The sequence below is a fragment of the Amyelois transitella genome, chromosome 21 (genome assembly GCF_032362555.1).
Source record: "Amyelois transitella isolate CPQ chromosome 21, ilAmyTran1.1, whole genome shotgun sequence".
Taxonomy (NCBI): domain Eukaryota; kingdom Metazoa; phylum Arthropoda; class Insecta; order Lepidoptera; family Pyralidae; genus Amyelois; species Amyelois transitella.
Window position 1 is genome coordinate 7348074 of NC_083524.1, and position 17884 is coordinate 7365957.

The 17884-nt window shown below is 35.7% G+C and overlaps 4 protein-coding genes across 4 annotated transcripts in view; 2 read left to right on the plus strand and 2 right to left on the minus strand.

Moving 5' to 3' along the window:
• Nucleotides 1–17884, minus strand: part of LOC106137222 (uncharacterized) — a 97074-nt gene that overhangs the window by 57752 nt on the left and 21438 nt on the right. The window lies entirely within an intron of this gene.
• On the plus strand, nucleotides 233–7327 carry LOC132903108 (uncharacterized). Its single transcript, XM_060950465.1, has 5 exons — nucleotides 233–1919; nucleotides 2290–2308; nucleotides 2933–3166; nucleotides 4373–4519; nucleotides 5618–7327. Exons 1-5 carry the CDS (start codon nucleotides 489–491, stop codon nucleotides 6865–6867), a joined length of 3081 nt encoding a protein of 1026 aa, XP_060806448.1. The 5' UTR covers nucleotides 233–488; the 3' UTR covers nucleotides 6868–7327.
• LOC132903094 (uncharacterized) lies at nucleotides 10506–16587 on the minus strand. Its single transcript, XM_060950423.1, has 2 exons — nucleotides 16034–16587; nucleotides 10506–15260 (listed from the first exon to the last, which is right to left on the minus strand). The coding sequence occupies exons 1-2, from the start codon at nucleotides 16454–16456 to the stop codon at nucleotides 14406–14408; spliced, it is 1278 nt and encodes a 425-aa protein (XP_060806406.1). The 5' UTR covers nucleotides 16457–16587; the 3' UTR covers nucleotides 10506–14405.
• Nucleotides 10567–16144, plus strand: LOC132903099 (uncharacterized). Its single transcript, XM_060950428.1, has 3 exons — nucleotides 10567–10804; nucleotides 11013–11107; nucleotides 15291–16144. Exons 1-3 carry the CDS (start codon nucleotides 10567–10569, stop codon nucleotides 15879–15881), a joined length of 924 nt encoding a protein of 307 aa, XP_060806411.1. The 3' UTR covers nucleotides 15882–16144.

Below are 17884 nucleotides of genomic sequence, written 5' to 3' on the forward strand. Positions count from 1 at the left end.
ATACCTACACTAGACAAGATTTTGAAGGCAATCAATGATGATGGCAGTTTAGGCATTATCAAAAGGACAACATTGTATAAAATATTAAAAGAAATTGGCTTTAAATTTAGTAAAAGAAACAGAAACAGCCTGCTGCTCGATCGTGATGACATTTTCTTTTGGCGACGTAATTACCTACGGGCTATCAAAAATGCCAGAGAAAATAACCAAAAAATTTACTACTTGGATGAAACGTGGGTGAATGAAGGGCATTGTACCTCAAAAGCATGGCTTGATATAATCCTCGCAAATTGGTAATGCGCCCGGCCGCCATGTTGATGACGTAATCGAATCGATCACTCAGTACCGTTAGCAACACTGGCCGGCGTGTACGCGTACCGAGTTGTGATTCTGACAACGCACTATTTTATTATTTTGTTTCTTGTTATTTCGTTTTGTTTGTTGCTTTTGTTGTTAAGTTTTATTGTTATTTTTATTGTTGTGTTAAAATGAGTAGAAAAGTACTGCATAGTCGTGCTCGAGAAATCATTAATAAAGTGGACGATTACTTTGAAAAAGAAAAGGATGACACTAAAATACTACTTCAAACTGTAACCCGAGCCCTCAAAAACGCACCGGACACTAGTGAAAATATTGATATTCCGAAACAAACTGTATTAGATATATTAAAACACTTACAAAATACCACCAAGGTCACGCAGCGTGTATTAAGCGCTACAGGGATAGCAAAAAACACAATGGCCAAATTAAGGCGCGAAAAAGAAACGGCTGTGGCTAGTGGCAGTAAAATTAAAACACCAATTAAAAAAAAGAGAGGCAAGTTTTTAGATTCATTTGCATTATCTGCAATGAGAAATATCATTAATTCAATGTACACAGTCCGCAAAGAAATACCTACTATGCGCAAAATTATGGCTGCTGCCAGACAAGATTTAGATTATAAAGCAAGTGAGACTACATTACGTAACCTAATGAAAAACTGTCTCGGCTATAAATTCAAGAAATGTTATCAAAAAAGATTACATTTGATTGAAAGACCGAATATTCAAGCATGGAGAGCTAAGTATTTGCGCCGGATGAAGCAAAACGACTCTCTTGGCTCTGACAAAAAAACAGTTTTTTATATAGATGAGACCTGGATCCACGCCCATTATACTGTGAAAAGCTGTTGGCAATCGGCTACGGATGTTGGAGTGAAAAAAAATGATAGTCCAGGTCGCCGGTGGATAATAGTTCACGCAGGAAGTGAATCTGGGTTTGTGGAAGGATCACTGTTGATGTTTAAAGCAAAGACAAAAACCGGTGATTATCACGATGAAATGAATGCTGAAAATTTTACCAAATGGATGCAGGAGAAACTTATACCGAATATACCCCCCAACAGCATTATTGTCATGGACAACGCCTCATACCACAGCAAAGAAGAAGACAGAACTCCCAATATGAGCGCAAAAAAACAGGTTATGGTCGAATGGCTCCAAGCCCACAATATTGAGTTTTCGGAACACTATACTAAACCAGAACTATATTTACTAATAAAAAAAAATAAACCTGAGAAAAAATATAAAATTGATAGATTATTAACTGACCATGGCCACGAAGTTGTGAGGCTGCCACCGTATAATTGCGACCTAAATCCGATTGAGTATATATGGCATCTGGTCAAACAAAGAGTTTCTGACAAGAATGTGGAACAGTTGGAGAGCAAAATTGAATCTTTAACTTTGGAGGCTATACAGTCAATTACGCCTGAAGACTGGAAAAAGGAGATAAATCATGTCAAAAGGCTTCAAGAAGAATACTGGCAAAAAGATAGATTAGTAGACGAGTTGTTCATTATCAACACTGAAAATGATAGTGAATCAGAGACAACAGATTCAGAAACCGACTCCGAATCTGATATAGATTATATGAGTGGGGTTGAAGAGCTACCTTAGATTTTTAAAATTGTGCTAATAAACATTAAAAATTAATGATTGTTTTTGTTTTATTTTAAATAGATATATAAGTTCAATTATTATAATACTTATAGTAATGTAACGTAAAGTAATATTCATACATTAAATTTTCTTACTTGACTAAAAATTTTAATTATCAAGTTTTTTTCGATTTTTATTGTTGTAGTCGAATATTTGTAAATATATTTTGATTATATATACATTTGCGTAAGTGATTAATACTAATTATTCATTATCAAAGCAATTATAAAGTAAAACATTTGATTGCAAAAGCAGTTAAACTGAATCTTGAAGTCATATGCAATATATACTTTAACTCATTTTTTGTTAGCTGTACTTTTTAGTTGCGGGTGACGTCACGGGGATGTGACTTCGACAAGGTTCCAGCGCATTACCAACTTGCGGGAATATTACGACAGTGAAGAATAGTCGAGATGCTTTTATCAACGGTCTGACAACTGGCTTAAAAGCCCCTACAGGTGTGTATTACTTATTATTTAATATATTATTACAAAATGTTTCATCTCGTGACCTATGTTGTTATTTATTGTTATTTTATCAAACAAAATGCAATGGGTATATCATATGTAGTTTTTTCTCCGAATTTATTTGTAACTTGTGTCCAGATGTGCTAAAGTCTTTTTTATTGTTCTTTTGTTAAACAAATTGTAATAGGTATATAGTTTTTTTCTTCTGAATACATTTAATTTTGTAACTTGTGCCCAGGTGTGCTAACTAAACAGGTGTGCTAATGACTGTTTTTTGATCTTTTGTTAAACAAATTGTAATAGGTATATTTCTATTGAGAAGAGATAGAGATACTTCTTCTGAATACATTTGTAACTTGTGCCCAGGTGTGCTAATGACTGTTTTTGATCTTTTGTTAAACAAATTACTTGCTATTATCTATTCTTATTTCAAAAGCTGTTATCTATTCTTAAATTTGGTTACAGTAAATTTTATTTTTTTTACAGGAAAAGGCAAAAGAATTATAATTACCCACATTGAAAGCGAGGATGGGTTTGTTGAAGGAGGATTGAACATGTTTGAGTCGAAGAAACAAGGGGACTATCATAAAGATATGAACGCCGAAGAATTTGAAAATTGGTTTAGAGAAGTTTTAAATAAATTAGACGATAAGTGTGTTATAGTTATGGACAATGCCTCGTATTACTCCAGAAAAATTGAACAAATACCAACAGAAAAATGTAAAAAACAAGAAATAATCAATTGGTTAAAAGAAAAAATATTAGGTTTGAAGACGATATGTTAAAACGAGAATTATTAAATATTGTAAAAAACCATAGAAATAGATACGACGCCCGAGTGGTGGATGAAATGGCAAAAGCCCAAAACAAAACTGTTCTACGTCTTCCGCCGTATCACTGCGAATTAAATCCGATAGAGCTAATTTGGGCTCAAATCAAAGGAAATGTAGCTTCAAATATGAAAACGTTTAAAATGGAGAATTGAAAATTGTGTTAAAAAACGCGATTGAAAAAATTGACTCTCTCAAATGGAAAAATTGTATTAAACATGTGAGAGATATAGTAGAGCCCAACATGAATAAAATGGACAAAAACGTAGAAATTATGGTAGAACAATTAGTAATAAATGTAGGAAATAGTAGTAGCAGTGATACGGCGGATAGTGAGTAAGTTTAAATGTATACATATATATAATAATGTTGTATAAATTCTTGTGATATTAAAACTATGAATGACAATTGTTTATTTTTTTATAAGACATGAACAACCTGTACAATTACGTAAATTCAATGTATTAATAATGTATATAGCGTGTCACACGCATATCATCATTCGGTAACAATATTTAATTTATCAGTAATAATATGACAGACATAACCGCGGACAAAAGCTAAGCGAGCTCGAAGAAGCGCAATGTGCCCGCGCGCTTACTTTTCTGAGATTTCGTTTCGGCCCACTGACCTTGAACATGATGTTTTGTCTTTGTCGTTTGTATGGTGTTGAGTGATAGAGAAAGCGCGCTACTAACTTGTTTCGGCGAATAAAGTATAATCATCTATAGTCCATTTCAACTAAGATGATCCCCGTGACATTTCATCGTGTTCTGAATTACGCATTTTATATTTAACAAACAAAAAATACGAAACTTATTAAATTTAAACATCTTAAACTTATAAAAAAAACAGTATCGCTTACTTTAATTTAAAAATAAATACCTGCGCAATTCGTGTACGTGGAACGGAACGTGGAAATAACGTAGAGCTGGGACAATACATAATCGGCGGCCATCTTGTCATCGCTTATCAATCGCGTCAGTACGAGTGCATCAGCCTTGTATGCGAGTTGTGTTTTCATTGATCTTTGCGTGGTTTTTGGTTATTGTTACTTTTGGTTATTGTTGAGTTTTGTTGCTGTTGTTTGTTCAAGTTTTTCATTGTTGTTATTTGTTGGTAAAATGCCGAAAAAAAACGAAAATGACTGTTTTGAATTCGCAATCTCGGGAATTGGTCGTTCGCTTGAGGGATTACTTTGAGCGTGAGCGACAAAATGGTGGTCCACTGGTGCCGATCGAAAATGTTATAGCCCGAGTTGCAGAAGCATTGGATATCGGGAAGGCCACAGTTAAACGTATCACAAAAGAAAAATTTGGTGCAGCTGGTACCGATGAAAATATTTTATCGACACCGAAGAAGCGACGGCGGAATAAGCCAATTACAAATGTGGACAGTTTTGACGTCGAAGCTATCCGAAAACATATATATCGATATTATGAAAGGAAAGAGCTACCCAGTTTGTCGAAACTGAAAAAATCATTAAAAGAGGCTGAGTTATTCACTGTCAGTGTGACTTCTTTATGGCGGGTGATGAGTTCAATTGAGTTCGAATGGAAAAGAGTGAACAAGAGGAAAATAATAATGGAGAGGAGGAGATATTGCTATCGCCAGATATACATTTCTGGAATCGGCAAAAGAAATAGAAAATTGGGACAACGTCGTCTTTATAGATGAGACATGGCTGAACGCCAATCACACCGTCACTAAAATGTGGACAGATGACACTGCTCACGCCTCTACAAAGGTACCAGAGGGGAAAGGGGAAAGACTTATTATTTGCCATGCTGGAAATTCAAAAGGATTTATACCGAATTGTCTTCTGGCTTTTAAATCTAAAAAGACTAACGAATATCACGAAGAGATGAATTCAGAAAAATTTGAAAGATGGTTTATGACTTTAATAGAAAATCTTAAAGAACCCAGTATTATAATAATGGACAACGCGAAGTACCATTCTCGACAAGTTAATAAACCACCAACGTCACAAGACAACAAAGCCACTATAGTGGAATGACTATAGTAGAACCGCCTAAATGAGTCCTCGCCCGCGGAGTACAGGGGCGCGGGGGTATGACGACGAAGGGGACCGAGAGAGGTGCGGGCGGCGGGCGCATTCTTGTAAAAACTCAGTTCGCTCGCTACGCGGTTAGCGATCACACGTGTTGACAGTTGCGGACGCCTTGTGAAAATTATACATGAGATTACATTCTCAAGATGAGTCGAAATATTTTCGGACATAGAATTAATAGTCAGTGCAAACAAATGGCGTTTAACGTATATGAATATTTTAGAAAAAAGAAACTCGACCCAAATTCTGATGAATATAAACAAGATATACCTTTAAATAAAACTGTAGCAGAAGTTACTGGACTATCAGAAAAGACTGTATCTAGAATTGTACAACAAGGGAAAGCATTAAATGACAACGAGAGATTTAAATCACCGAGAAAACCAAAACAGGTTCGTAGAAAAAGAGTGGAAATAGACGATTTCACAAAAGGAGTGGTAAGAAGAAAAGTCACTCAGTTTTACACAATTTTCAAAAAAATACCTACTCTGAAAACTTTGAACGCTGTACTTAGAGAAGAGAATATATTACACTGCGGCAGGGAATATTTAAGGCTATTATTACATGATCTAGGTTTTAAATTTAAGAAATGCGGATCTAAAAGGAAACTCCTTATCGAACAGCCAAATATCACATCGTGGAGGTGGAAATACCTAAATACTATTAAAAAATATCGTAGAGAAGGAAGACATATTTTATACCTTGACGAAACTTATGTAAACGCGTCTCATAACGTTTCAAAATGTTGGCAATCAAAGGATGAACTTGGCGTTCTATCTCATATTGGTAAAGGGGACCGTTTGATCATCGTACATTGTGGAGGTCAAATTGGATTTGTAGACGGAGCCCTTGTGATATTCAAATCCAAATGTAAAACAGGTGATTATCACGATTCTATGAATTTCGCAAATTTCAGTAAATGGATAAATGAAAAGCTCATGCCTAATATACCGCAAAATTCTGTCATAGTAATGGACAACGCAGCTTATCATTCGGTTCGAGAAGAGAAAAAGCCAACTATGGCTTCTACCAAGCCAACTATGCAAGAATGGCTACGACGACATAACGTGCCTTTTGATGAAAAACTTAGAAAGGATGACTTATATAAATTAATTAAAAGTAATTTCACAGAAGATATTTACAAAATTGACGAGGTATTGAAAAGAAACGGACACGAAGTATTGCGTTTGCCTCCATATCACCCAGACCTGAACCCAATTGAGTTGGTCTGGGGTGATATCAAAGGACAATTAGCACAAAAAAGTATCGACTCTAATTTGGACCAGAAAAAAGAAATATTAGAGAGATTATTTGCTGAATATCCCAAAGAGAAATGGGAGAATTGTGTTAAACACGTGATTAAAATCGAAGACGAATATTGCAAACATGATGGAGTCCTAGATGAAGTTGTTGATTTTATTATTAATGTGCAAGACGATTCTGATGATTCTGATGATGGCTGTTGTGAAAGTGAAGAATCAAGTTCCAGTGATAGTGATATTATGGACATAAGTGATTGATTTATAATTTTGATAAATTTTGCATAAATAAATATTACATACATAACTTTATTACCTTTTTTTACCTACATATCATACCTATATATCATAAAATCACATTTTTATCGAATTGTTTTGTATGAAAAATAAAAATTTGAAAATAACAATAATCGAAAAATGCTTATGCTATTTAATTCATGTACGTGGTCTCGTTGATACCATGGAGTTATGGGATAACAAAAGGAACACGTTGTATAGTTTACAGTTGTTTCATTCAAATTTTGTATAGCCATTATTATTTTTTTAATAAAAATCTTCACCTGTTTGCCGCTAACCACTATGACGTCACATATCTCAAGAAATGTCCAGTAACATTTCGCCCCTTGTATTACACGCTACGCTCGACCGCCGCCCGCACCTCTTTCGTTCCCCTTCGTCGTCATACCCCCGCGCCCCTGTACTCCGCGGGCGAGGACTCATTTAGGCGGTTCTACTATAAATAACAATAACATGCCCGCCGACATGACAATGATAAAAGAAAAACTGTTGATTCTTCTTAGAGAGCATAACCACCGACACCCACATATTATTTGGACGAGATGGCCAAGGCGCATGGGCACCGTGTATTAAGATTGCCTCCGTACCATTGCCAATACAATGCAATTGAACTAATTTGGGCACAAGTTAAAGGTAAGTTTAACAATTAATTTATTAATAACAATTAAAAATTATTAATTCAATTTTATTATCTACTTGACTATTTGCAAGTGCTGCTTTGAAGCCTATATAGGCTTTATACAACCTCGTAACGCCCAAATACCTTTATAAAGACAGACCTACACAATAGGTTTTTAATTGTGTCTTGTTTTCTGGGCGTTACAGACAACAACCATTATACTACAACCATTATATAAAAGAAATTTTCAGTTTTAATAATTTTAGTTCTCAGCTTTCTAGGGAAACGTAATTCAGGAACCAGAAAATGAGTTTTATTTAAGTCTTGGACTTGCAAGCTAGTTAAATCAATTCTTAAGGACTTTTTTTATCAATCAGCATTATTTCAATTTCAGGATTTGCTGCAAAAAACAACACGTCTCCTCCATTTACGGCGAACAAAATGTTAACATTATTGCAAACTGCCTGCCATCACGTCACCGGTGAAAATTGGGCGAAAGTAGTTGAAAAGACCAAAAATACAATAGTAGAGGACTGGGAGCGGTACGTCAGAATAGATCGGTGGAAAGACCAACTCATAATAAATGTCGGCGAAAGCGACACGTCAAGCGACTCTGACAGTGATTTCTCAGATAGTGAATAAAAAAAATACTATTCAAATTTTGTTTCATTTTACCTAATAACCACTGTGTAAAACATACATTTAATAAAATGCACTTATGAACTATAAACTTTCAATTAAATACAAAAACACAAATCATATATTTTAAAGCTTTGGTAGTAATCAAATCGATTTCATTTCTATATAAAGTATAATCGATTACCAGAAACAATCGAAATTATTTCATTGTAGAACATCTCTACAAATTGTCAAAATCGAACTGTCACGGGGATCATCTTAGTTGAAATGGACTATAGGAGCTTTTGTTATAGAGAATAATTTAAACAGACAAACTCGCATTTTTCACCAAGATCATGCGATTTGACGCCTTTAGACTATTTTTGTGGGGCTACGTCAAGTCTAAAGTCTACAGAAATAAGCCAGCAACTATTCCAGCTTTGGAAGGCAACATTTCCGAAGAAATTCGGACTATTCCGGCCGAAATGCTCGAAAAAGTTGCCCAAAATTGGACTTTCCGAATGGACCACCTAAGACGCAGCCGCGGTTAACATTTAAATGAAATTATCTTCAAAAAGTAAATGTCATGGACCAATCTAACGTTTCAAATAAAGAACCGATGATTTTGCAAATTTTATGCGTTTTTTTTTTTAAAGTTCTCAAGCTTTAAAAAATCACCCTATATGTGTAACTATCGGGAACATGAACGGATAGCAAACGGCACCTTTGTGGTGGGCGAACTCCCGTCGAAGACGTACCATACGAAAATTGCTCTACTAACGACATATTAATAATTCGCATTTCATGAGAAAATACTGCAATACATGTTAATTGGTGTGAATATAGAACATTAGAACAGTCGCTAGAACGTACGTTTGGCGAACTCCCGTCGAAGACGTACCATGTGAAAATTGCTGCCACTACTAATTTTTCCGTGAGTAATAAAATAATCGTTCGAAAAGGAAAAACCGGATTTCACGTTAACTGCTCTGATTTATTTAGAACATGATAAGACCTGATGCCAGACCAAATGGCTGGCGAACTCCCGTCAAAGACGTACCATGCGAAAATTTCTGTCATTACTTACGATATATTATAAGTGTAAATATAGTTTTAAAGGGACATCATACGATTCCGCCATATGGAATTCACTTTTTAAATGATAACACTGGCACAAATGTTTATTGGTCTGAAATATAGAACACAACTCTACCATATCACATTCACATCTTCTCGAATGTCTCGGAACTTAGTGAATTTTGAAGAAATATACCGGATTTTATGGTGACTATAATTTCATATCTGAACTATTGAGACCATGAGCAAATAGCCCCCTTGTGATGGGCGAACTCCCGTAGAAGACGTACGAGGGGCGTTCAATGTATTCTCGGTATTGAGGTGATATACTAATGTTAAGGGTAATTAAATTATCTCACTAAGTAATAATACTCTTTGAGGGTATACATAAAAAAAATTATTTAATTGTCACCGTTAGTATTCAAGATATCATTGCGAGAAGACAATTTAGATGACTGATTCGACAACGATGAAAAAAATCGAGCATCGCGCTGTGATAAAATTCCTCACAAAACAAGGAAAAACTCAAAAAGTAATTCACGAAGAAATGGTGGCTGTTTACCAAGATTCTGCGCCTTCATTATCTACAATTCAGAAGTGGTCAAGTGAATTTAAACGGGGTAGAGAGAGCATTGAAGACGATCCCCGTGCCGGTGGGCCGGTTAGTGCCGCTACTGAAGAAAACGTCAAATTAGTCGAGAAACTTGTACTCGAAGATGCCCGTGTAAGAGTGAAAATATTATCAGAAAGGACTAAGCTATCCGTAGGTACTATTCACACTATCCTTCATGAGCGTCTGAATTTGTCAAAGGTCAGTGCAAGATGGGTGCCGCGAATGCTCACAGCGCTTCAGAAACAAGTGCGAGTTGACTGTTGCAAGGAGTTTTTGGAGCTTTGTGGTGAAAATCCACAAAGTATTTTCGATCGGATTGTTACTGGTGATGAAACGTGGGTTCATCACTATGACCCTGAGAGCAAGCAAGAGTCTATGCAGTGGCATAGAAAAGGAACAGACCCACCGAAGAAGTTCAAAGTCACCCCGTCCGCAGGAAAGCTCATGGCCACAGTGTTTTGGGATTCCAAGGGAATCTTGCTAATCGAGTACACAAAAAAAGGTCAAAGTATTACTGCTGCATCTTAAGCCGGGTCCAGACGAGTGTAACGTGTAATGTAATCCACCGTGTAATGTAACACGAATTCTACGTGTGGACGGCACTACGAGCATTACATGTAACGCTCGCGCGGCGCTCGGGGTTGATCCATCGGCTGTCGGTTTTTCGCGCGAACACAAAGACGCTCGCAGTGCTCGTTTGGACGGCGTTCGTGACGGTTGTGTCGTATGTACGTTCATGATGTGGAGTGACGAACAATCGCTTGAACTTATTAGTTTGTATCAAAAAAAACCTGTTATTTGGGATCCAAAAAACCCGCAATACTATAAAAAAAATCTGAAACACGATGCTTGGAGTGATATTGCTCATTCATTGGAAAGAGATGTAGAAGAATGCAAAAACAAAATGATTAGTTTGCTTGCTTCACATCGAAGAGAAAAAGGAAAAGTAAAGAAGAGCCATAGTTCCGGAAAAGGTATGTTTTATTATAAATTTATGTTGCTTTACATATTACACACTTTTATTTATTAATTTAGTTTTTACGGTATTATCACTTACTTGCTATTAGTACAATTATTACTTCTATTGTATACCCACTATATTACTATATTCTACTATATTTTACTATACATATATGTACTATATTCTATTGTATTGTTTATTTATTGTAATTTATTTTACAGGTGGGGATGAAACGTACAAAAGTACATGGTTTGCTTACGAGGCGCTGGCATTTTTAGGAGATCGAAATAATCCAAGGAAACGACGCAACACAGAGGTAACTGCATTGAACTAGTTTCCTTCGACTTGATAAAAAAAACTTAACAATATGTGTTCAACCGAAATATGCCGAGATAAAATAAAATAACTACGTGTTGGTAAATAAAAATAAAACTATAATATAAAAATTCAAAACTTAAACATATCGTGAGTAATTCCAATTTATGACAACCATTGTGAAAAAATTAACAAAAGAAGATCACTATTTTTCTTCACTTGAATATTAACCTTTTTTGTAAGCGGCCAGTGTGCTATACAATTTTAAACATTCTGCCCGCCAAAGACGACAGTCTTTCAATTTAACTGCCCGCCATAGCCTATTTCATAAATACAATCAGGCACGTAACTGAAAAGTTTCAATTCATGAACTCAAATAGACTGACTTAATATAAACTACTACAATAAGAAACTAGTCTTAATCTTCATATTCAAATTACATGAACTTATGTAGAATCTCAAACTAAACTTAAAAATATTATTATTCATCATAAGACGACAATGAAACATCCTTTTGTAACAAAAACTTATGAAATTGTGTGTACCTACATTGTTTGTAGTGTAGGTATCCTGACCATTTAAAACTAGTGGACTGTATTAATAATTACATCAGTTAAGAAATAATACTTTGATTTCTTCGTTTAAGCAATATCATCTTCAAAATGCAAACACCATGTTAACACTAAACAATACAAGTTTTAAGATAGCTAACTGAAATGTATAAAGACATATGCATTAAAATGAAAATAAAATAAAGTAGAAATTTATAATATATCTACAGAATCTTCAAATTAATTCGATCTATAAGCTGTTGAACATTATTTTGACCATATTTTATACTCATTGCACAATAAACAATTTCTGTAACTATAATCTTTTTTAAATAGAACTAATTCTGTTATAGGAAACACTAATGTATCGTGACTAAAATAAAATAAATAACGTACAAGTAGATACTATAATAACACACATCTAATATTTATTTACATACTTTCTTATATGATAGTTCTGTTTAGAAGTTTCTACTTCGCCACTTATAATCCACCCTAATGTGGTATTCTGTGCGATTGTGGTTCCTGTAGAGGATTTGAGGAGACCATCTCTCATTATGTTGCTGTACACTTCAGCACCTAATAGAAGATCAATTGAGCTGGGTGTATGGTAGTTCGGATCAGCTAATTTTACCGTGTTCAATGTTGGCCAAGAAACCCCAATTGCCCTGGATGGAATTACAGTGGTTATTTTATCAACTACATATGCTTTAATATTTCTAATATAACAAGGACTAATACGAGAGCGTATTGGTAAAATCACCATAGTTCGTGAAGTAATACTCTTGGCACAACCTAAACCTGTTACTCTACTGTTTGTTGAAATCTTCCTCAAGCCCAATTGTTTAACTACCTTTTCTGTAATGAAGGAAGCTTCCGAGCACTGATCCACTAAAGCTCGGAGAGTGTGCCTTTGATTGTGATAAGACTCAGTATCGACTAACGCTGTTGGCAGTATAACATGCTTAGAATTTTTTCTTAAAAGGTGACTTTTAATATGTGTCATATTATCTCCTAACACAACTGGTGCGTCAGAGGTAACTTCTTGACACTTATCATCATTCTCACTTTCTTTGAAGCTTGCAGGAAATTGGTGTAAGAGAGAATGGTGTCGCTGGTTACAGATACTACAAAAATTACTACTGCGACAATTCTTTGCTAAATGGTTTGCCACAAGGCATTTGAAACAAATTCTGTTCATTTCAGCAAACTGACGTCTTTCACTATAAATTAAATTCGAAAAATCGTTACAATTGCTAAGCTTATGACTTTCTTTACAATATGGACACGTTTGCTCCATTCCTAACATACTCACTATTTTAGAAGGGTTGGCTGTAGCTTGATGACTATTATACTCTTTGGTTTTATTAAATTCATTTATTTTGTTATCTAAAAATTCTAGTGAATGAAACCTATTTTCCAAAAACTCTTTAAATTGTTTCAAATCGGGTAATACATTTGACTGTAATAAAAGTTGACTAACTTTAGCCTCCCATTGCTTGCGCGACTCTTGGTCCAGTTTTGCACTAACTATATAAATAATCAAAATATCCCAGGACTCTATATTAATACCTAAACTTTTTATACCATTCAACATATCTACAGTACTATTTAACAAATCTTTCATGGCGGTGGCTGACTCTCTTTCTATTTTTCTCTTACAAAAAAAGCTATTTAATATACAATTTACTAGGAACTGTTTATTATCATATCTACTCTCTAACGTAGACCAACACTGCGAATAATTTTCATAAGTTATCGGTATGTGACGCAATAACTGCTCTGCCTCTCCTGCTAAACTCCCTTTTAAATAATGTAGCTTCTGGACATCGTTGATGGAGCTGTTGTTGTGTACCAAGGACAGAAACAAATCGCGAAATGTCGTCCACTCGGTGTACTTTCCGGAGAACGTCGGGATCGCTATTTTTGGGAGCTTGACATTGCCTTTACTACTGCATGCGACATTGAAAGATGACAATTCTTCTGACGGAATTGTGTCTTTATTCGTAGACGTCAACTTTTCTACAAAATCCCTTAGCTCGGATTTAAACTCTATATAAAATTCTTCTGTGTCATCATAAAGCCCATCTTTAAAATAACTAAACTCAGATATGTCTTTAATTTGTAACAATTTGTAATGATTTCCTGTAAATTCTGACCATTTAGAGTCGATAGTTTGCAACCTGGTTTCTATATGTGTTTTCGACAATCTTTCCTTAGGACTCTTCTTAAAGTTAATTTTGGACTTTTTTAATTGCTCCATGATATTGTATTGAACATTTAATAGCTCCATTTTGTCTTTGGTAACCAGCTATACTAATCTTGCTTGATTACCCTTATCTATCACGTAATAATGTTAAATTTACTCACGGTTCACCAACACGTATTGCACTTTTGCACTCACTTCCTCCGCACCTCTGCGGTAGTAGACTGCGTTGGATGATGCTGCTTAATCTCCAAAGCTCTGCTGTTGCAGGGCCTGGTATCATCAACGAGCTACTGCTTCCTTTTACCTGGCACTTTCACGGCAAACTCACTTTCTTGCTTACTACACAATCCAGCTCGTAAGGACCAAAATGTTCAACCGAAATATGCCGAGATAAAATAAAATAACTACGTGTTGGTAAATAAAAATAAAACTATAATATAAAAACTCAAAACTTAAACATATCGTGAGTAATTCCAATTTATGACAACCATTGTGAAAAAATTAACAAAAGAAGATCACTATTTTTCTTCACTTGAATATTAACCTTTTTTGTAAGCGGCCAGTGTGCTATACAATTTTAAACAATATGTATTCTGCCAAGAAACTGTACCCTCGTTCATAAAATAGTCATTAAACTCATCCCTAATTTGTTTTGCCGTTGAGGCAGCTCTTCTAGGTACATTATTCAATGGAAGTAAAGATGACATTTCACAATCTCTCCGCCAACTACCTTCACATAATCTTCCGTTTTGGTCGCTGTCAAGTGAGCCAGGGGGTGCATACAAGTTTTTAGATGAATCCGTGTTTCTCAAAAAATTATGCAAGTGTGCAATAGCCATGACTATAGTCTCCACGGTTTTGGGCTGAAGGAGCATAGGTTTTCGTAGAACTCTGAACACAGATGCTGTGATACCAAATACATTTTCTACAATCCTGCGAGCTCTGCTTAACCGGTAATTAAAAATTCTTCGCGGCGATCCCTTGGGGTATTCTCCTGGATAGGGTTTCATTATATTGTTTTGTAAAGGGAAGGCAGAGTCTCCTACAAAAACATATGGTACTACTTTGTTTCTACCTTGCAGTGCTTCAGGTGCAGGCAATCTTAACGAATTATTTTCTAGTTTTTTATATAATTCAGTTTCCTTAAAAATTCCACCATCTGAAATGCGGCCTTGACATCCGACATCCAGAAATTTATAATTATATTCCGCGTCTACTAAAGCAAACATCACTATACTGAAATTAGATTTGTAGTTACGATATTCTGTGCCACTATGTACCGGAGCCTCGAGAATGACATGTTTACCGTCCATGGCTCCGGCACAATGGGGAAAATTCCACAATTCATCAAATCTGTTTGAGATCTGGATCCATTCTGACTCTGTTTTTGGCAGCTGAAACAATGAATTTCTTTTTAATTACAGATTACAAATGAACCGGAACAGAGTGCATCTACAAGTGTCGAAAATGATAACAGTTTGTTTGATAACAGTTCAGAATTTATATCACCAACTGGTCAGGCCCCCAAAAAAAAGAAATCAGACGAAAATAAAAAAATGGGTATGCTTTCGGAGGCTCTTGGCCTGCTTAAGAGTGCTGCTTCTAGTCCTACTCCTGAACCCCGGAACAATAATCCAAACAATTTTGACAGTGAAACCCTTTTCTTTTCAAATTTTATATGCAGCAAGATGCAACAATATAACAGAAGTACTAAAAATGCCGTGCAGCGAGCAATAATGGACGTAATATTCAAAGCCGATGAAGGGTGCACTAACTTTTCTCAACATTATTATCCATCGGCATTCAATTACAGTGGGTATACAACAGGCTCGGTTCCTTCATCAAGATACTGCAATGAACCACCTTCTTTGTCTAATCGCTCAGAACTTACTTCAGGGTATTCAACAGGTCAAAATCAAACAAGTTGCCCTACTGCTCCATATGCTTCACCTGTTCCCTCAGAATTATCTCAAACTTCATATGAAGATGTAGACTTTGTGAATGACCTGATTTGAAAAGAATAAATTTTGTACTACATGATTTGAAGATACAATTTGATTCAACTTTCTAATTTTAATTTTGGAATAATTTTAATTTTGCTTACCGTACTTAATACAATAGCTTAATTTGTTATTTTAATAAATAAATAAAAATATGTAAAACTCACCTTAATGTTTTCTTTCAATGCTTTTATAATCGCTTCACAAACTTCTGGTACAATGCAAGACATTGACTGTTTTGAAATTCTGAAGGTGTATTGAAGGCTTGTAAATGAATCTCCTGTTGCCAAAAATCTTAGTGTTAGAGCCAGTCTATCTTGCGGCGAAATTGCAGATCTCATTATAGTGTCTTGTCTTGATATTTTAGGCGCAATGATTGTTAACAAATATTCGAAGTCAGTAGGCGACATCCGGGTAAAGTTTTTATATTGACCACTTATATGTTGAGATTTTAGTTCCACAAGTAAAGAAGATCTTCTTTTATACAAATTAGTTTTCCACCATCGACGCTTCCGACTTTTGCGGTCTTCAGTTAGTAAATACATGAAAATAAAAGCCGCACCAGCTATCACGACCTTCCTATTCGGCATGTTCGTAGCAACTGAGTGGAAACAGCTTTTGAAATATTTTCGCGTTCACAATTCGCTTTAGTTCGTGTGCCGTCCACACTGTTGATACTAAATTACACGTAATCTTACATTACACGTTACACTCGTCTGGACCCGGCTTTACGCAAACACCCTGCGTAATTTAAAGGAGGCAATTAAAGAAAAAAGACGTGGAAAATTGACCGCAGGTGTCTTGCTGCTTCACGACAACGCTCCGGTCCACAAGGCGCGTATCGCCAAGGCTGCTGTGCAGGAGTGTGGGTTTGAAGAAATCAATCATCCACCCTACAGCCCGGACCTAGCTCCTAGTGATTATTTTCTATTCCCAAATCTTAAAAAAGTGGAAAGCATTTTTCCGACGATGAAGAGTTGAAGGCAGCGATAAACGAACATTTTTCAGGCCACGAAGAAAAATATTTTTTAGAGGGTATCGCAAAGTTACTTTCCCGAACAAATAAGTGTCTTGAGATGGTAGGGGACTATATTGAAAAATAAATTTTATTTAGAATTTTCTGCTGATTATTTCATGCCTATACCGAGAATACAAAATTTCTGTCTCTACTCATATTGCGGGAGAAATGTGAGAAATCGTGTTAAGTGAAAAAACCATATTTCATGTTAACTGCTCTGATTTAATTAGAACATGATTACAACTGACGCCAGCCAAACCAGTGGCTGGCGAACTCCCATCGAAGATGTACCATGCGAAATTTGCGCTCGTTTCTAATTTTATCAAAATATATATGTGTGAATATAGTTTTAAAGGGGCATAATATGATTCTGTCATATGGAATTCACGTTTAAACTGGCACACATTCTGGAATGTATAAAACATGATTTGAACAGGCGCCAGACCGTACGACTGGCGAACTCCCGTTGAAGACGTACCATACGAAAATTGCTGTCTCTACTTATATTGCGGGAGAAATATGAGAAATCGTAAAAAGTGAGAAAACCGGATGTCATGTTAACTGCTCTGATTTATTTAGAACATGATAAGAAATGACGCCAGCCAGTCCAGTGGCTGGCGAACTCCCAGCATTTCTTATTTCTTATCATGTTTTACGATACCATACGAAAATTGCTGTCTCTACTTATATTACGGGAGAAATATGAGAAATCGTTAAAAGTGAGAAAACCGGATGTCATGTTAACTGCTCTGATTTATTTAGAACATGATAAGAAATGACGACAGCCAGTCCAGTGGCTGGCGAACTCCCGTCGAAGACGTACCATGCGAAAATCGCTGTCATTACTAACGATATATTATACGGGTGAGTATAGTTCTAAGGGATATCATACGATTATGCCATATGGAATTCACGTTTTAAGTGATAATACTGGCACACATGTTAATTGGTCTGAAATATAGAACGTGATTAGAGCAGGCGCCAGACCGTGTGACTGGCA